The sequence below is a fragment of the Mustela erminea genome, chromosome 16 (assembly GCF_009829155.1).
Source record: "Mustela erminea isolate mMusErm1 chromosome 16, mMusErm1.Pri, whole genome shotgun sequence".
Classification (NCBI taxonomy): Eukaryota; Metazoa; Chordata; class Mammalia; order Carnivora; family Mustelidae; genus Mustela; species Mustela erminea.
This window is the reverse complement of record NC_045629.1, coordinates 74,717,420-74,735,807: the sequence shown is the minus strand read 5'-3', so window position 1 is coordinate 74,735,807 and position 18,388 is coordinate 74,717,420. Positions and strand designations below refer to the sequence as shown.

The 18,388-nt window shown below is 43.3% G+C and overlaps 1 protein-coding gene across 3 annotated transcripts in view; it reads left to right on the top strand.

The window, feature by feature from the left end:
* The window catches only part of ADCY8 (adenylate cyclase 8), a 226,567-nt gene that overhangs the window by 128,255 nt on the left and 79,924 nt on the right, over nucleotides 1–18,388 (top strand). For 2 of the 3 annotated variants that reach the window (XM_032316632.1, XM_032316631.1), the window contains exon 8: nucleotides 15,889–16,086. The exons of the other annotated variant lie outside the window; for it this stretch is intronic. In XM_032316632.1, the coding sequence (XP_032172523.1) occupies nucleotides 15,889–16,086 (198 nt within the window). The remainder of the gene's footprint in view (nucleotides 1–15,888; nucleotides 16,087–18,388) is intronic. 3 annotated transcript variants of the gene reach the window in all.

Sequence of the window (18,388 nt, the reverse complement as noted above, 5' to 3'; positions counted from 1 at the left end):
AGTGGTTTGGCTGAACCCGCACTCTGCCAGACCCCCAGTCAGTTCCACAGATAGCCCAGACCATCTGAGTGTTTACATAACACAGATAAAACATACTAATGCTTCACTGGGGATGGATGGTTTCCAGCTAAATTGGCCAGATGTTTTGACGTCTATTAATTCGTAACATGTGCTTAGAAATGGTGTTAATGACTTCAGTATGCTGAGCCCTAATCTGTGCTATGCAGACAACAGATGTTCAGATAGTTACATTAGCATGTATTCAGTCTTCCATTTGATAAAGATTAATTGAGCATCTATTATATGCCAAGTACTGCTAGGAATAAAAGAGAAGGGGATACAGAGGAAAAAGATACTTTAGAGGTGAAGTCAGAGTGGTTTTTATGCACCACGCAGAGAGAAATTACATATTTCACTTACCCACTATTTAGCCTGCAGTTAGAACACTACCTGCTAAATAGAAGGGCTTGATTAAAGTTTGCTGAATGAGTGAATGAATGAATGAAATGATAGCGATAGGTGGCAAGGGAGAAAAACCAGTCAAGTTTGACCTCCAGGTTTCTTGCTTCAGTGACTGGGTCAATGATATAACTACCCTTTAAAATAGGCCCTACTGGAATGGTAGGAGACTGGGAGGGAAACACTAGGAAGTCAGTTTGGGACATGTGGAGATTGAGGTGCCTGGGATGGTTCAGAGAAAGATCTCCAGAAGGCTATTGAACACATACTTCTAAAGCTCTGGCTTGAAAGAACAGCACAAGAGAGCAATCTGGTAGTCATCAGGATTTGCATGATCATTGAAAGTATGAGAATGGCACAGATCACTGTAGGGAATATATAACATAAACCAATAAGAAGGCACAGAGCAGATACTTGGAGGCACCAGATGGGAGGTGACAGAGTAAGGATCCCATGATGGAACCAGACAGGAAACAACCCGAATGATCAGGAGAGAATTAGGTAATGTGATGTTATGGAAGCCTAGAGAACAGAGCATTCTGAGAAGGAAGGGGTAATCAACAATGTCAGCTATAACCAGGAGGCCCAGTAAGATGAAGACTAAAAACTACAAATTGGAATTAGATTGAAAAACATCACTGGCAGGAGACAGATTTGATGAGAAGTAAGAAGCCAGATTGTCATGAAAATCCATAGAGTTCTGGATCTCCAAGAATAACTCTAATGCAATCTCTCTCGCCATCCCAATGCCCATTTCAGGAGTCTATCAGTGGTTTGAAAGAGCAAGAGGAGTCACTAAGAATTCTCTCTGGACCCTTGTATGAATCTTCCAGTCCTTGTCTATGCCTGTAGATAATCTCTTGATTTTGATGTCCTTCACTTTCCCTGCCCCTATATCTGTATCCTTTTGGGTTAAATTTGCTGGTTCAGTTCTCTGGTTTCTGGTATCCAGGTTGTGCTTGGACATGCTGCACATTTACGCTTTGCATCCCTAACTCTTGACATGGCACAGGTGTTCTGCTCATTGATTTGGTATATTGGCTTCCTGAACCCAAGTCTCAGTTACCAATGAGGCTTCCTATGCTCTGAGCCTATGGGTGGAATGAAAGTTAGAAAACAGAAAGCCAAGAAGTTTAAATCCCAGGTGGACTATTGAAAGTTGAGATTGTAATAGCAGAAGTAGGTCTTTGAAAGAGACCAAAAATTAAAATGTTGACATTTAGGGGAGGATGTCCAGAAACTGCAAGGTGAGATTATTGGATGAGTCCTCAACATGGTCATTGGCTCTCTAAGAATAAAGACAAAATATGAGATGTGAATTGAAGACCTAGGAAAATGATCCTTACATTAAAGATCATATTTCCCTGTTGGTTGCATGCTGTATCTAAAAATCTGTTTGTGGGCTTGAGCTCTTATTCATTTAGTTATTTAATAGGCACTCTGTGTTCTAGATCCTGGGGATCCAGTAGTAAGCAGACTTACTTGCTCCTTATCTTCCAGGAGTTTGCCTTTTAAGAGAATGGGGAATGCAGACAATGAACTAAAGTTCTACAAAGGAAGTAGAGATCTATGAATAGGAAGGTGGATAAAATTAACTGCAGAAGGATTATGGAGGTCTATGAAGATTCTATTTGAGTCCTGAGAGGACTATAGATGCAAATAACTAGAAAAAGAGCTTTGCAGACAGAGAAAACAGCTAGTGCAAAGACCCTGAGGTAGGAAAAAGTTTGGTGTGTTAGAAAAAGCAATAAGGCCCACGTGGCTAGAAAATCACAAGCAGTAAAGAAAGGGGCATGAGATGAAGTTAAAGGAGACAGGAGCAGAGTGCTACAAGGCTGCTGGTTTCTTATTTTATTCCAAGGGAAATGATAGAAAATTTTTAAGCAGGGCAGGAACATGATCAGATTTTGATTTTTAGGAGATCACTTTGGCTGCCTTCTGGAGAATGGATTCTGGGGGCAATAATGGACTTATCAGGGAGAGACTGAATCTTAGAACTACAATTTACAAGAGGATACCAAAGGGTGAAGTTTTCGTGTCACTGTAAAAATTATTGTGTGAGGTCATTAATAATTTTAACTTGATTTTTATGACAAGAGATAGGCCAGGGAAGGTGCACCTGCTCTTTCAGAAGCACGCCCCCTCTCAGTGATGGGGTCTGTCCTCAGATATTTTGAAATCCTCAGCCCTGTCCATCAATCCCTTTCACATTCACCCATCCTGGATGGGCATCCCAATCCTGACACTTTGCTATTACACCTCAAGGCTTTTTGGAAGAATTGCCTGGAGAAAGGTATACATTTCTACTTCATTGTATATATTAGTCATTTCTACACTCTAGACTGACTTTGATCATCATTGTTACCATGAAAATAGTGCCAGCTCGTGAAGACTGAAATCATAGGTAGAATTTTGGTATTTCACACGACAAAGCAGAACGTGAATGCACTTCATTGCCGGGGGCATAGCTAAATATCCACAGCATCGCTAACGCTAACAGAGATCAAGAGTCTGGGGTCGGGTACCATGTCGGGAGTGTTGTTCTTATCCTTTCCATTTAATTTCCGCACCAAACTTACAGGGTAAGTGTTTATACCTGTTTTACAAATGAGGAAATTGTGATTCATAGAGATTAATTAATTCCCTAGAGGACATGTAACCAGTAATAGCAGGGCTGCAATTAGAACCCAGTTATGTCTGATTTCAGGGCAAACTGCCTCCCCTCTCCTGGCCTGAGGATAGATGCTGGGTGTCTACCTTCTACTTTGTTTCTGGGTCAGTCAGATTCAAAACTCTGTGTGTGTGTGTGTGTGTGTGTCTGTGTGTGTGTGTGTGTGTGTGTGTGTGCATGCGAGTGTGTACTCATGTACATGTGAACACGCACCCTCTCAAGATGGGTAGTCACTGAAATTTAGGAATTTTCTGTGAAAACTCCAAGAAATGACCAGATTTTCCTCCAGCTTGTCCTCATGTCCTAGGTAGCATCTCATCCCATGAGTCTCCTGATGTGATCGCTGTTTGCATGGCAAAGCCTAAGCTGGGCAGCTGCCATGTCTACCTCATGATAAAATGACAACCCACCATTTGATGCAGTCCCACTTGCAATGGGGAATGTTAAGCCCAGGAGACAAGGAGATGTGGACGGAGTGAAGCTGGTTGGGCAGGAAGCAGAACAAAAAACCATAGTGGGCTACTGTGTCTTCATCAAACCCAGCTGGGACTTTCCTTAGATCCTGCTCTCTGTGTCCCTAGGGAGAAAAGAAAGAATTCTCATCTGATTGCCCTGATGATAAAAATCCTCATGTTGACCTGATGCTGAGGATCACAGTTTCCTCATACTAAACTGGTTAGTCTTGTAAGTTGTGAGTCTCATGATCCTGGGACAGATCTCTGCAGGACCCAAAATTTGTCCAAATGAGAGTGGGAAGGGCCTGAATGGAAACTCCAGAGAATGAAGTTGGAGCCCTAATTGCTCGACTGACTGCCTTAAGGTCTTGGTCAGCCACTGCTCACCACCAGTTCCCAGTGTTCTCAACTACGCCAGAGCAGGTCTGCCTGAAGGGTCCCTTCACATCCTTTCAGCACTGGCATTCTCCATTCCATTTCTCAGTCCCCAACGCATGCTGGGAGTCCATGCTGTACCAGTAAGTTACCCACACTTCAGAATCCCACCCTCCAAATAAACACATGATTCACCAGGAAGTAATGAGGACTCCCATTGTTTAAGATTACCCTCATATAGGAGAATAGTTTAACATAATTATCACCCAATGAACTGTCTTAAAACATCAATATCAAACTCAGCAACAAGTTAAAGCAAAAAATTGAAAAGGTATTTGATGTAAAATCTTACCTAATTAGACAATGCAATCTACTCCCTCTCGCAGCACTCCAAATAGTTGAGTTTTGGTTATATGAGCTAAACATCATTACAAACATCTTCACACTTCCTCTTCCTTCCTGCTTTCAAGATGGTCATTGTGTTCTGTTGAGTAGTAGTGACCCCTGGGGTTTGGTTTCTTCACTTGGGTTTCTGCTTTCAATGGGCAGTGCCTTTTTTATGCAAACCGATGTCCACAAGAACTCTCTAAATTCAATCTCATCTTACCTCTGTCATTCACCTGATGAAACCAAGTCACTCCCCATCAAGACGTTCATTTGTTCACTCATTCAGTCATGCATTATTCAGCTGCTCATTGAGTAAAGGCCAGGTGCCAGGCACTGAGCTGGGGTTGGGGAAAGAGATGAGAAAGGAAATGCAGAATTTCAAAGACCTCATTGTTCCTGGGATCGCCACCAGGTCCATAGCTCAGTGTGAACTTGCTATCTTTATAGCAAGACAGCATTAGAAAAGGACAGAAAGATGAACCAGGGTAATTGAGGAAGATCTTGCTAAAGAAGTGACTATGAAGCTGAGATCCACAGATAAGTAAGAGATGGGCCAAGGGTGAGGGAGCAAGACCCCAGGAGGAGAGTGATGGCAAGTCCACCATCTCAGCCTGGGTTTCTGCTGCTCAAGAAGAAACACCTGCTTCTTCTTCCCAGCCCCCTACCCCCAATGACTCTGATCTGAAATTCTCACTCAAGATGCCTGAAATATTGGGTATTGGTTTTAAAGAGAAAGAAGGTGTGTGTATTCTCAGACCTTACTACCTCTGTGACAACCTTCCAAATATCTAATTGTTCATATTCAGTCTTGTATGCAGGAAATCACAGGCAGATTTTTCCCCATCTGCAATTTATTTTTAACCATTTTAACATCAGATTAAGTCTTGATGTTCCCTGGATGGGACATCTGCAGGCTTTTTGGGCAGAGAACATGGAGGGCTTTGTCCATTTCCCCGCAGTGCATCTGCACTCTTCCCGTAACATAGCTTTTTCTGACAATGAATCTCCCCAGGCTCTTCTTAGCCCTGACTCTGAAGATAGCCTCTGAGCTGAGCCAGGGAGAGTCATTAGAGGGGTCTGGTCTGGTTTTTCACTCTTTTCCGACAGGCAAGTGGATTTGAAGCCTTCGGGGAGTGTTGAGTGAATTAAGTAGGCAATTTAATCCATTAACTTTGACTAATTATCCTTCTTTCCTCTGAAGTTCCAGAGCTAGCCTAAAGTGGGAGAGAGAAAGGTAGAGGTGAGCTTGTGGCTCCCGCAAGATTGTAGGCCTGCAAATGTGTGTTGGTTAGTATACGACACACACCCTGTGCTTCCCCAATGCTTAATACCCAGATGAAACTTTTCTAAACAAACTGTCCAGACTTGACTTTCACCAGGGACTGACTCATTGTTCACGGAGTCACAAAACTGTGGCCTGAGGAACTAGAAACAATGAACGCATGGTATCTTAAATAGGAGAAGGTTAGTGTACGATATTTTAAATATAGGGAGATACGTACTGAAAGAAAGAACAAAAGTCTGGATATTTTCCCCCTGACTCCTTTATATGCTCGAACTGGGATCTCAGTTATATTGACCTTGGCACTAATTTGACCAGTGACTGGGATAAGATTCTTCAATGTAAAATTTCTTCATTGAGCTACATCGGATTTTTTCCTCTTTTCGCCACCAAGGATGATTTTTACTATTTTTACCCAGTGCAAGGCATGTGTATGTATGAAGGTTCTTCTTTCCACACAAAACTGTGTTTGACCTGAATGAGTGTGCACACCCACTTTTTACAGCAGTGGGGTAGCATGTGACATAGCCCACCACCATGGCTGCAGCTCTGCACAGGAAGACGAGGGTTACCATTCTCCAGGGATTTCATTCCAGCCCAGAGCAGACACTTAACATTGCTGGTGGCCTTGACAGCCTCCTCTTGGCTATTCATGCATGTGCTTATTTTTACTTCACTTAGGGTCATAAAGGTATTGCCCTGCCTTGTACTTTCTTGGGTATTGACAGAAATTTTTAAAAGGTTTTCTCATATCCCCAGGTCCCAAACTACTGTTGTGAATTCCACATGAGGAACCTCTAGGAGGTACCATTGCATTTTTCCTACTCTGTGACACTTTTATTCCCCAAAAGGATCTCCCACCATGACACATAAGGGCTTTGCAGACATTATATGAGTAACATCCACTCAGGACTTCATATCTCAGAGTGATAAATTCAAAAACAAACACTGGCAATAATAATGAGCCAGAAAAGCTAAATTAATGAGACAATTCCAGCAGAAAAGTGCATGGCAGAGAATTTAAGAGGAGTCTCAAAGACATAGCATGACCTGAGTAGCTGCTTTTCTGGGTTCTGTACTGCCATACCTGATAAGAATTGTAAGAGAGGCTGGGTTCTTGAAGGTCAGTAATGGTAGCACCACTGGAGCCAAATTAAGGAAAACATCAATAACCAGACTTAATCCTTTGCAGAAAGGACTGAAGAAAAGACTAAGATAGATAGACTTTAAAACACCAAGCATGAGTCATTTATCAGCAATTTGCATTTATAATACTTATTTCCTATTCTTACATGAAAAGAGTTACTTCAGAACCTTACTAAAGATAAACATTTTGGTAATGCTTATATTTCCATTCTCTTCAAATTTATGAGAACACAAACATACATACTCCCCCCCACAAACATGCCCAACCCACACACACTTTCATTTTCCCCTGTGGCATTGACATTTCTGAAAAATCTACATCTTAAATGTACACACACACACACACACACAAAATTGAGTAACTTAGGTCCTGATACATTTGTTGATTCATTTCCTGAGCTTTGTGTATCCATCTTGCTAACCCCAAAGGTCATTTGGTCAGTGCGTAGCAGTTACCTCTCCAGACACAACCTAGTTGACATTTTGGTCCAGTTGCTACAGTGCTACAAGTCCTTTGAGCCACACCTGCCCTGTGGCCCTATACAAAAACCATTAATGTGTCAGAGTCTCCCCAACTCATGAGTCATGTCCTGAGCAAGAATCCTGCCTCTCTCCCTGAACTTACCCCATCCCTCTCACTCATTCCAGCTTGACCTTGAGATGAGGTCAGTGTTGGGTTTATGTATATAATCCACACATCACAACAGATGTGATATTTTAAAAGTTAAACTTCAATTGGCCGCTTACCTCAAATCATGTGGCTTCAAAGTGACCCCATCTGAGCGGTTGTGCCAAGTTCTCTTTCAGCCAGTTCTACGTAAGTTTAGGGACCTTTTTGTTGAAAATGGCACAAGTTCAGTGACTCACGCACATTCCCAACCTGAGATGAGCATCTATCTGAGAAACTCAAAGGATATTATCAGAGTAAGAAATCCTGAATTAGCTTAATAGAGGATCAGCTGAAGAGAGCCAGACAAGATTCTTAGGCAGGACAGAATCTGTGTCAGACATTGCTTATCCTTGGGTAACCTGGCTCTGAGCTCTGGGGACAAAATCTGGGATGCCTGTGATTCCCTCTGTGGACCTTGAGCACTCTTATCCTGAAAGCTCTGCCCTGTCACCTGGATTTGTGGTTGGTCTGGAAGTTCGGCCACAGCTGACCATTTGCCCATACCTCATCCAAAGAGAACCAAAACCAGTAAGTGTCCAAGACCATGAGCCTCTGGTAAGATAAACTGAGGCAATGGGCGCCTGGGTGGCTCAGTGGGTTAAGCTGTTGCCTTCGGCTCGGGTCATGATCTCAGGGTCCTGGGATCGAGCCCCACATCGGGCTCTCTGCTCAGCAGGGAACCTGCTTCCTCCTCTCTCTCTGCCTGGCTCTCTGCCTGCTTGTCATCTCTCTCTGTCAAATAAAGAAATAAAATCTTTTAAAAAAAAAAAAGATAAACTGAGGCAAGAAGCAAAGCATTAAGTGTCAAACAAAGCATACTGGGAAAAGAGCTTAGCATGTCTAAGACCTAAACCCCCAAATGAAGAAACTGTCTTAATGATCTGGTTTATCAGTATTCATCGACAGGTCAAGAGTGAGGCTGTGGGCTTCATATAAGTAGCTAAAAAATTCTTCTTGTGGGATCTACCAGAAGGAGGGGGACCTCCCACATCATTGTTTTAGTCTCTTAATCATAGATTTCAGGACACAAAATGACAAAGGACAATGAAAGAATTTCATACAATGTTAGTTCCTCATTAAATATACAATCCGGACAATGTTCACAAGCTTTCTGTTCAGCCCAAACCTGGAAAGCAATGATTGTCCAGATTCTGGGCTCCAGACCCATGTTTGAGTGTTCATGACTGAGGTTTAGGAACCAAGTTCCACATGGTTGCTGGAATTCAGCACAGTCTGACTGGAAACTTCTGGACTATTATTTCAGCAAACAGAATTCTGCCCCCTTGTTATTTCATTTCTTCAAGCAGAAGCTAGGAGTCTATGAAAATTACTGAAATCTTTCCCCATAGTGATACTACATAGACCTTTCCTGCAAGAATATCTCATTGGCCATTAGTTGGCTTTGTTTGGAGGACAGATTATAGTGACATAAATATCCCAAATATAAAAGAGAAGTGTTATCCCTAACCAAATCACTGTCGGGCATGTAATCTGAATGTGATTTTTCATTTTCTCTCAGTACAGATGGGAAAACTTACAACAATCTTGACTAACACTGCATAACCTCACTTAGGGAGGATGGTTCAGAAAAGAGTCTGAACAAAAACTAAGACAGACTTCTTAAAACACCAAACATGAGTCATTTATCAGCAACTCACATTTATAATACTTATTTCCTATTCCCAGTTTGCTAACACTAACGTTCCTATAAGAAGGAAGAAGTGTTAGCAGTGGGTTCCAGGAAACCCCATAGGGATATTTTCCCAAGGGTCCCCCAACTCAGTACTTACCAAGATGCCACTTAGAGCTTCCTTACCAGGGAAACAATAAGTACCACATTCCAGGGAAATCTCTGTTCCCTTATCTCTAGATTGAAGAGGGCAAGTTGTGTCTCTTTCAAATACAACAAACATTACCCCCGAAGCCCTGAATGCAAATCATTCTGGATTAGATCACCTCAAACTTTTCTAAGAAGTGACCTTAGGAGGGGCTCCTGGGTGGCTCAGTGGGTTAAAGCCTCTGCTTTTGGCTCAGGTCATGATCCCAGCATCCTGGGATCGAGCCCCACATCGAGCCCCACATCGAGCCCCACATCGGACTCTCTGCTCAGCGGGGAGCCTGCTTCCCCCCCTCTCTCTGCCTGCCTCTCTGCCTACTTGTGATCTCTGCCTGTCAAATAAATAAATAAAATCTTTAAAAAAAAAAAAAGTGACCTTGGGAGGTCACTTTTTTAAAAAGGCAGGTGCTTTCTCTTCTGGGGTTGGGATCAGGGATTTAATAAACACAGAAAAAAAAAAAATAGCCCTAATACATGCAGCTTGGCACTCTTATTCAGGCTTAGTGTTTGTCCCTGGCCATTTCTTCTCACATTTGGCTGGTTTGACCCAGGAAGTGGGGTTGGAACTGAGTGAGGCAGAAACCTCTGCCTTTTGCACAACTCAAACTGTGCAGGTGGCAAGTCTGACATAGAGCTGAAGAGACCTCGAGGGCAAGCACAGGGAGATGCTGCCAGGGAGACAATGCAGGAGTGAAACAGGAGTTGGTTGAGGAAGCCTCGGCCTTACTTGCTTCTGAGGGCAGGCTCCAGCCTGAGCCTGGAAGCAAGTAAGGTCTTGGGAAAAGATAAAACCCCTCAGCATAAGAGGGGAAGGCGCTGAGTCTGCTGGACTCGGCATTGTCTCTGGGTCTTTCCCAGCAACAAGCTGGTCCATACTGTAGGGCCCCAGTCACAAGCGCCTACAGCTCAATCTCGGGACTGCCATGTCCCTTTCCCAGAGGCACTCTCAATGATGACTTCAACCTCCACTTGAGGCTGTCCTGTGGCAAACACTCAAGCTGACGTGAATCCAGGCTTTGGTCTTGGTCATCTGTGACCTCTGGTGCCTCAGTGGCCAGCACTGCGAGAGAGTAAGGGGGTGGTGCATTCTCTAAATTCCAAAAACCTGGATAAAACCTCATGTTGAGGGGCACCTGGGTGGCTCAGTGGGTTAAAGCCTCTGCCTTCAGCTCAGGTCATGATCTCAGGGTCCTGGGATCGAGCCTTGTGTTGGGCTCTCTGCTCAGCAGAGAACTTGCTTCCCTTCCTCTCTCTGCCTGCCTCTCTGCCTCTGTCAAATAAATAGATAAAATCCAAAAAAAAAAAAAATGAAAGAAACAACCTCATGTTAACAAGCATCGTAAGGCTGCATTTCAATGACATGCTCTTGGCTGGAATTATATTCAACCATGTCCTAATGACTTTTACCTCCTACTCATCAAACACTAGGCATTTGATTGAATGGTAGAAAAAGAAACCATGTTTCATTTAATAAATACAGTTTGCTAAACAGAATCTTTCCCAATTGGAGTCCACTTGGGAGAGAATAAGAAAAATATAACAGAACTTTTGATAGCAAGAGTTTGGAAACAATGCCCTTACTGATGCCTATATAGGCTCTCAACCTTATACCACTCATTCATGCACATAGGCATGCATTCACTCCACATGTACTTATTAAGAACCTACCAAATGTTCCAGATGCTTAAGATTCGGTTATAGATAAAACACAGTGCCTGACTCTCAAGGGGATCATAGCCTAGAGGAACAGATAAACACAGAGCTAGGCAACTCCCATACACCACAGTAACTGCTGTGCTGAGAATAAGTGCAGGCTCAAGCAGGTTTTCTGGAGAAGGTGATGTCTAATTGGATTTTAAAACAGTGGTAGGGCATGCAGCTTAGATGCTCCATGTTCAAAGGCATAAACTAGAATGGGCTGAGTAATTGTTTGGTAGGTCATATTATGGCAGGTGTCTAGGCTCCAACACAAGGTCACATGTCATTTGCATTAGGTCTGATTCTATACATTAGAAGGTGGACATGTGGAAAGAAGTTAATAGAATCTTAGTAATCAGAGGCAGGACCGCAGGTGATGTGAACAAAAACAGGGAAGAACTTTAGACCAATGTTTCCCAAATGATATTTCATGGAACATGTAGAGGTAATTCGAGCCAAAAAGCATTTTGTGTTCTAAGTTTGGAAAATGCAAAGTTTTAAAATCTCACTTCCGCAGAACTTATCATTACCTCCAGTTCAGTAACGCGTACTATGAGTCTCTCAACAAAACATGTCCTTAGTGGCTACGATGACAATGAACCATAATGGATCCATATTTCCTAAACAGATTGGTCCGCAGAACCATTTTGTAAAGAAGCCTCCCTTCATTCCTTCCTTCAAAAAACTTGTTCTTTAAACAAGTTTTTTGGACAGGAGTTAACTAGGAGAATTAGTGATGACCTCCCCAGGTGCCAACATCACGACTACATCACAACTACATCATTGGATTTGCAGTATCTCCAAGGATGCTTTAGAGGGTGTTTTGCAATTGAAGTATGTGATCCATAAGAACTACAATGTTTCTGACTCAACTTGATGTTTCTGGAGCATACACCTCAGCCAGAAATCTTACTGGGAAGGATGTATTTGCTGCCACAACCTGATGAAGGAATACCCAAGTTTGTGGCCATCTATGAAATAAGAGGACAGTAGGGGGAAAAAAAATAGATTTTCACTCTGTATGTCTTAAAAGACAATTCCTAAAGAAAAGTCATGGACCAAAATGACTGTGAGCGTAAGAGGATCTATGGCTTACCCCCCCCCACACACACACCATTATGATGCAGTCTACAAAAACACACCTGGGACTTGTGATGCTGATTTTCACCCAAACCCCCAGATTCTCAGGCAGACCCTATGTTCAGAAACTTGGGAGAAGGGACTCTGGTTCTCATCTGGGCTTTGATCCGTCCTAAGTTACTATGAGTAAAGAAGTCATTGAAATGCACTAGGAGAGTATGGAACTCAGCTAGGCTAAATCTCAGGGTTGCAGTGCCTTTTTTGTGAAGTGACTCAGATATGAGAGGCCAGACCAGTAGCAATCTTTGATGTTTCCCAACATTATTGCTCCACTCGGACCTCCCAAATATCTGGAAATAGCAGCTAAGGTAAATAAATGAGAATACTACACACCTACAGTTGTATATAAGCATAATATGTATTTCAGTTATATGCTGAAACATATTCAGATATATGTATTCAATTGTGTGTGTGTGTGTGTGTGTGTGTGTGTGTGTTATTCTCAGGCATTTTCCATTTCCTTCCATTTCATCCATTTGTTTTCCTATTCCTAGCCAACTGCTTAAGTTGTTTACATAAAAGAACAATCTCGACATTTAGGAGGTCAATTGCAGTTGGAATCCTATTTGAAAGCTTATGCTATTTTTTAATATGATCCTAATCTTGCTCCCACTGCAGCTGTCAATCTCAAAAAGAGAAAAAGGCATATTCTATTAAAAACAACTGGTTCCATAATGACTCTAAATCTGCAAATGAGACCCATTACTCACTTCCCCAGTACTATTACAAATGAATCCCCATGAAGTATCAGCATATGGATTTTTGGTGTTGGCAACCATATCCCACTTGGTCAAATCTTAGTGGTCATCACTAATGGAGGAGGAGAGGTATACCAGATCATCTCAAACCACAGTCACCTCCAAAGCTAGTCATGCTTTATAGTGGTACATGAGGGGTGAGTGAAAGCAGATGGTTTCCTTCCCTAATTCCAGTTTGCTTGATTTCTTGAGTTAATGCTGGTCTTCCCACGAGCCTATACACCCAGAAGCTGCGAGGTGGGTACCAGAGAGATTGCTGGTCAAACAGCAGGTATGATGGTCCTATGTCATTGACAAAATGAACAATCAGGAAAGGGTCCACTGAACACTGACTGTTGCGATAAAATTCTAGGGGTATAACTGCAAAGAATAAAAATAATTGTCTGGAGAAGAAAAGAATTCTATCAACAGACATGTTGATACAAGGGCTCATTCCCAGCTTTGAACTATAATCTGCTAGCCATGATGAAAACGAGAGAGGTGCTTCCACACTCCTCTTTTATTTGAAGGAGGCACAACGCTGGTAGAATTTTGTAGGGGTTGGAAAGCTCTGACAGGTGACTCAACTGGTCTCTGCCTTCAGAAGTGGCCAATGATACAGGCAACCAGGGAGCAACATGTATTTCTGGTTTTTGAAAGGACTGCTTCATGAGTCCCGATCAACATAATAAAAAAAAATGCACAGTTATTCATTAATTTAAATGCATCCAACGCAAAGGACTGTTTTTTTTTTTTTTTTTTTGGTTTTTTTGGTTTTTTTTTTTCCCGAGAGTATAGCATTCTCGTTGAAAAAAACAAAAGTCCTTTATGTTATGAAGTGGTGGTCATCTCAGAGAGCTGTCATGGCACTGGTGGCTGCTGTTGTAATTTATATAAATCAGTCCCAAAAGTAGTTTTGAAATTCCCCTTCTCTGTGAAACATAGAGGTTCAAGAGCCAGTGAAGGGCTGAGGGACTGGGAGAGTAGGTCGGATCAATTTCGTTCCAGGAAGGAAAAGTGAGAAAAATAAAAATGAGAGGGAAAAATATATATATACCCAATGATGAGGGCACTGAGCCAATATTTAGCAAATTCCACATCCAGCTGTTTGACCCCAGCTCCAGGCAGTTGCTGGGGGGTGGGTGGGGAGCATCTTGGCATCTCAAAGCCAGAGGGTGAAAGTGCGTCCCCGGACAACAGCAGCATGGGTATTTTCCCTCGTCCTCTGCAAGATGGAGAACTAAATCTTGTCATTTTCCAAACTATGTGGGAAGAATTTCTGCCCAAGAAACCAGTGGGGGTGCACAGTGTGGCTGACAATGCAGATGCCTTTGCCTTCTGAGATGCTGTTGTAACAGCATTTAGTCCCAGGGTCTCAAGTCCTCTGGCCCTGCATGGTTCCTGCTGTTCAATTTTCTGGAACATTGGTCCCTGCTTCCTTCTCCTGCTCCAGCTCACCTCCTCACCTCTCAGCCTGCCATTCCTCCCTCTAACATCTATCTTTTTCTCTGCAATAGCTTCCTTGGTATTCAGAGCTGAGATTAACTGCTTCAGTGTCCTACAAGCATGTACCTTACTTTCTTCTGTTGGCACATGCAACTCCATCCTTTATCCTGGGGCTGGAGAATGGGTTTCAGTAAATTCTACTAGTGATGAAGCCCTACTATGGAATTCCTTAGAGGCCTTAAATTCAGGTCGCATTAAATATCCACATGAAAGCTAAAATAAAGAGTCTAATGGTGCCAGAGGAAGAACTCTTAGGGAGTGGGCTAGAAGTTCTCTGTGAGCTCAAAGGCCCTGACTACTGACTCTGGAGTCAGGATCTGACCCCACTGTAGAGGAGCTGATGACTCTTGAGCACATGTCTCTGAGGCTCAAGGACACATGAAGGGTTCGGGTAAGAGGGCATCCCAGGTGCTCCTACAGGCTGCCACTTCATGATTCCATCACCTGATCCCAGTCTAGTCTGTGGTCTAAGTGTGACCAGGGTGGGAGGCTGCCAAAGAAAAGCAGACGAGGTGAGCGTGTACAGAGAGGAAGGCAGTTTTTGCTTCCTGACTCTACAAATGCACCTTATCCTAGACTTTTCCCCCAGGAAATCTCCTGGAGGAGGAGATCAGCATCCCTGTCCCCATATCCCTTCGGCTCCGACTCCCACTAGTTTGTCAGCGCCGTTGTCCTAAATTGGAGCTGTGAGCAAGCATTACATTTGGCTCAGTCCAGCGAGTTGGTGTTATTACCTGCAGCTGAAACAGCAGGAGACAGAGACCTCCGTGTCACACCTGGAGGATCTTCACAAGCCAGTGCTGTTGCTGCGTCCCTGTGACCAACCAGGATGGCCACGCCTTTCCCCACCTCCTGCTGTTTAACCCCTGGGAAATGGTGAGAGGCTGCCGCTGCTTGCATTTTTTTGCCTAAAAGGAATGAAGCACATATATCTATATCAACATATAGATATATAATGATCGATGGAGGAAAAAACATATCTGTGCAAAATCTAGCAATCTTCTAATTTAAGGAGGTCCTGGCACGTTTGGCTCTTTGTCCACAAGGAATGCCAAAATTTAAAAAAATGCAAGCCCTGGGTCTCCCAGTCTCTCCACCACCATTAAAGGAAAGACCACATGAAAGTGTGGACTCTGCTTGGTGAGAGATTATCTTTTCTGTGGGCTTTCTAGCTATTTTAATTTCTGTTATTTCTGGTGGTTCTCTTTCTCTCATACCAGCCATGTGCCTGGTTAGAGAAAGGGTCTTGGTTAACATCTCCAAGCCAACAACTCTTTAAATACCTGAACCAAAGGAATTCAGTGCGCCTACCTAGAGGAAAGGCAAGTGTCCCTCCTGATGTGATATTTTGTGTTTCTCTGAAGCGAATGCTAATTGACCAACTTCTGTAGGTTTCGCTGAATACAACTGCATGCATGGAGTGCTATTACTGTTTGCAATGCAACCTGATCTAAAAACATTGCATTTCTTTTTAATCCAAAGGGGACTAGCAGGTTTATCGTGTTTGCATGTGCTTTCCCCCTAGACTCTGGCTGCCCTAACAAGAAATTCAATAAATCTACTTCCAAACCATCTTGCACAAGCTTTGCATGTCCAGTCTGGGCCTGAGGAAATTAACAAGAGAATAGAACATACCATCGACTTGCGGAGTGGCGATAAATTGAGAAGAGAGCATATCAAGCCATTCTCACTGATGTTTAAAGACTCCAGCCTGGAGCACAAGGTAGAGCTGGGTCTCCATAGTGGCTCTTTTTCTGAAGTGACTTGTCATAAATGTTCGTGGGACCAGAGAGAGAGCCCAGGGGCTGCGGTGTTGGTGGTGTGTTTGTCGTTGGTTTGGTTTGGTTCGGTACTGTCTTTTCTTTTTCTCTTTGCAAATCATGAGTAGACTGAAGGCCATGAATGGAGATGCTGGTTAGAGAAAGAGGGCCTCAGCTTTGCTTTTCAAAAAGAAGATAACTAAAAGAACAGAGGAGTTTCCTCGACTTCGAGATTTTTAACCCCAAGGGACATTAGCACTCACTTGCTTTTGCTTTTAGGAGAACTCATGTCAGTTGTAACCCTTGTCACATAATGTATGAGAACACCCAATAACCGGACACAAGCATTAGTGATAAAGACTGCCTTTCTTAGATTACAGATAACCCTTCTCCCATTTTCCTAGTTGTCTGCTGGCTCAGAGGCCTCCTGATGTAGGCATAGTGGAAAGGCAGTGGGTGGTGGATTCAGCATTGGGTTGGAATTTCAACTCCGCCACTTCCTTGCCATGTGACCTTCAGTAAATGAGGTAGCCTCTCTGAGCACGAGTTTCTCAATGCACAATGAGGATCATGGATGTGCCTCCTACTGGGGCTATTATGAGAGGCTCCAGGCAACGCCTTGATTAGGTTAAGTGTTCAAAAACGGCAGCCATCACGATACTGATAATAATATTTTCCCATGCATCTCCCCCACCCTAGCTCTAAACTGTAAAGGGTTGTGGGGAGGCAGGCACTGTCCCTGCTTAACTGGGCTGCTTCTCTGCACTGATGGAAGCTGACAGACCTTCCTTGACTGAGCACAGGAGGTGCCTGGCCTCTGCAGGAGCCTCAGGCAAAAACAGCAGGGAATTTGCAAGCAAATTTCAGGAGTTTGATTCAATACTTTGCAAAGCTCCAGTGAGCAATTTTTTTGTTACTTTGCTCAGCTTCCTGGGACATTCTGCTTTCCTCGATTTGGAGAATTCACACTTCTGTGCACATACACCATTCCCAGTGAGTTTCTGTTATTAACTAACTAAAGGTTGCAAACTTCAAAATTCATATCTTCCCCTCTAGTTCATAATTTGAAATGGATTGTGTCTGTGTACTAACAAAGAGAAGAAACATTTTGTCTCACTCAATACCCTCTCCCCAAATAAAAAGTAGGCTTTTCTGTTTTGTAATATATTTAAGGGGCTTGATGTCCAAATTAAATGCAGTTTATGTCCTGGTTCCCACATTGAAGGAGTTAGGAAGAGCTGGTTGGTCTAGCAGAGAATCTTCCCAGTTAGCCTGGGTAAATACCTAGGTCCAGAGCTGTACAAAACCCTTTGTTCATTCTTGCTAAAAAAGTACTTGCTTCACGAATGACCTGACCCTGCAGACTGTAGATAATTTTTAATGTGTTTTATTCAATAGCAGCTGCGTCTCATCTGGGGGACCTGGTGTTAGAACAGGAGTGGATGTGGGGGCAGGAGGAGCCACAGTGTGTCTGAGGTTGATATCTAGGTCCAGGAGAGGTTCTTCTAGGAGAAGCATTTCAGGGTAGCATCCTGAAATGACATGTGGGGATTGGCCCACTGACTGTCCAGCCTTGCACTATCCAATGCTGTCTCTGCCTTTCACGGGTTCCCCGCAGTAAGGACAGTGGGGCACATCAGAAAACGTTCTCTCCCCTCCTGTCACAGAGACACTCCTCATTGAATTGCATTCTGAGAGTCTTTCTAGGGCTGCATTGCTGTCAAGCAGAGAAGGTATAGTAAGTAATAACCATTAGGTGTTTACCAAATACCAAGCCCTCTTCTAAGCTGTGAGCACAAATTCACTTACAATGACATCGTGAAGTAAGTGTTCTTAGGAGCCTCACCTTACACTTGAGGAAGTGGAGACAGAGAAATGATTAGGTGGCCCACCCAAACTCCACCTGTCCGTAGAGGAACTTCTATTTGAGCCTTCTGGGAGCCCCCAGCTGCTGCCTGGTCTGTTCACCACAATGCCTCCCTGAGAGCCCTGAGGCTTGTTCTCTCCCAGGCCCTCATAGAAAGGCAACAATCCTGTGCTATCCTCATTCACTCCTCTTTGAACTTTGGATGGGGCAGGAGGCAGGGGCCAGGTGTCTTCAAGGCCATAAGGTTCTAGAACTGGAGAATAATGTTCATCTACTCTGTGCCTGGTGTTTATGTCTATCAGTTTATGGCATCCTCAGAGAAACATTGCTATCCTGCTAACAAAAAAGAAAACCAGCCATTTAGAGGTTAAATAGAGGTCATAGATCTCAAAATCTGG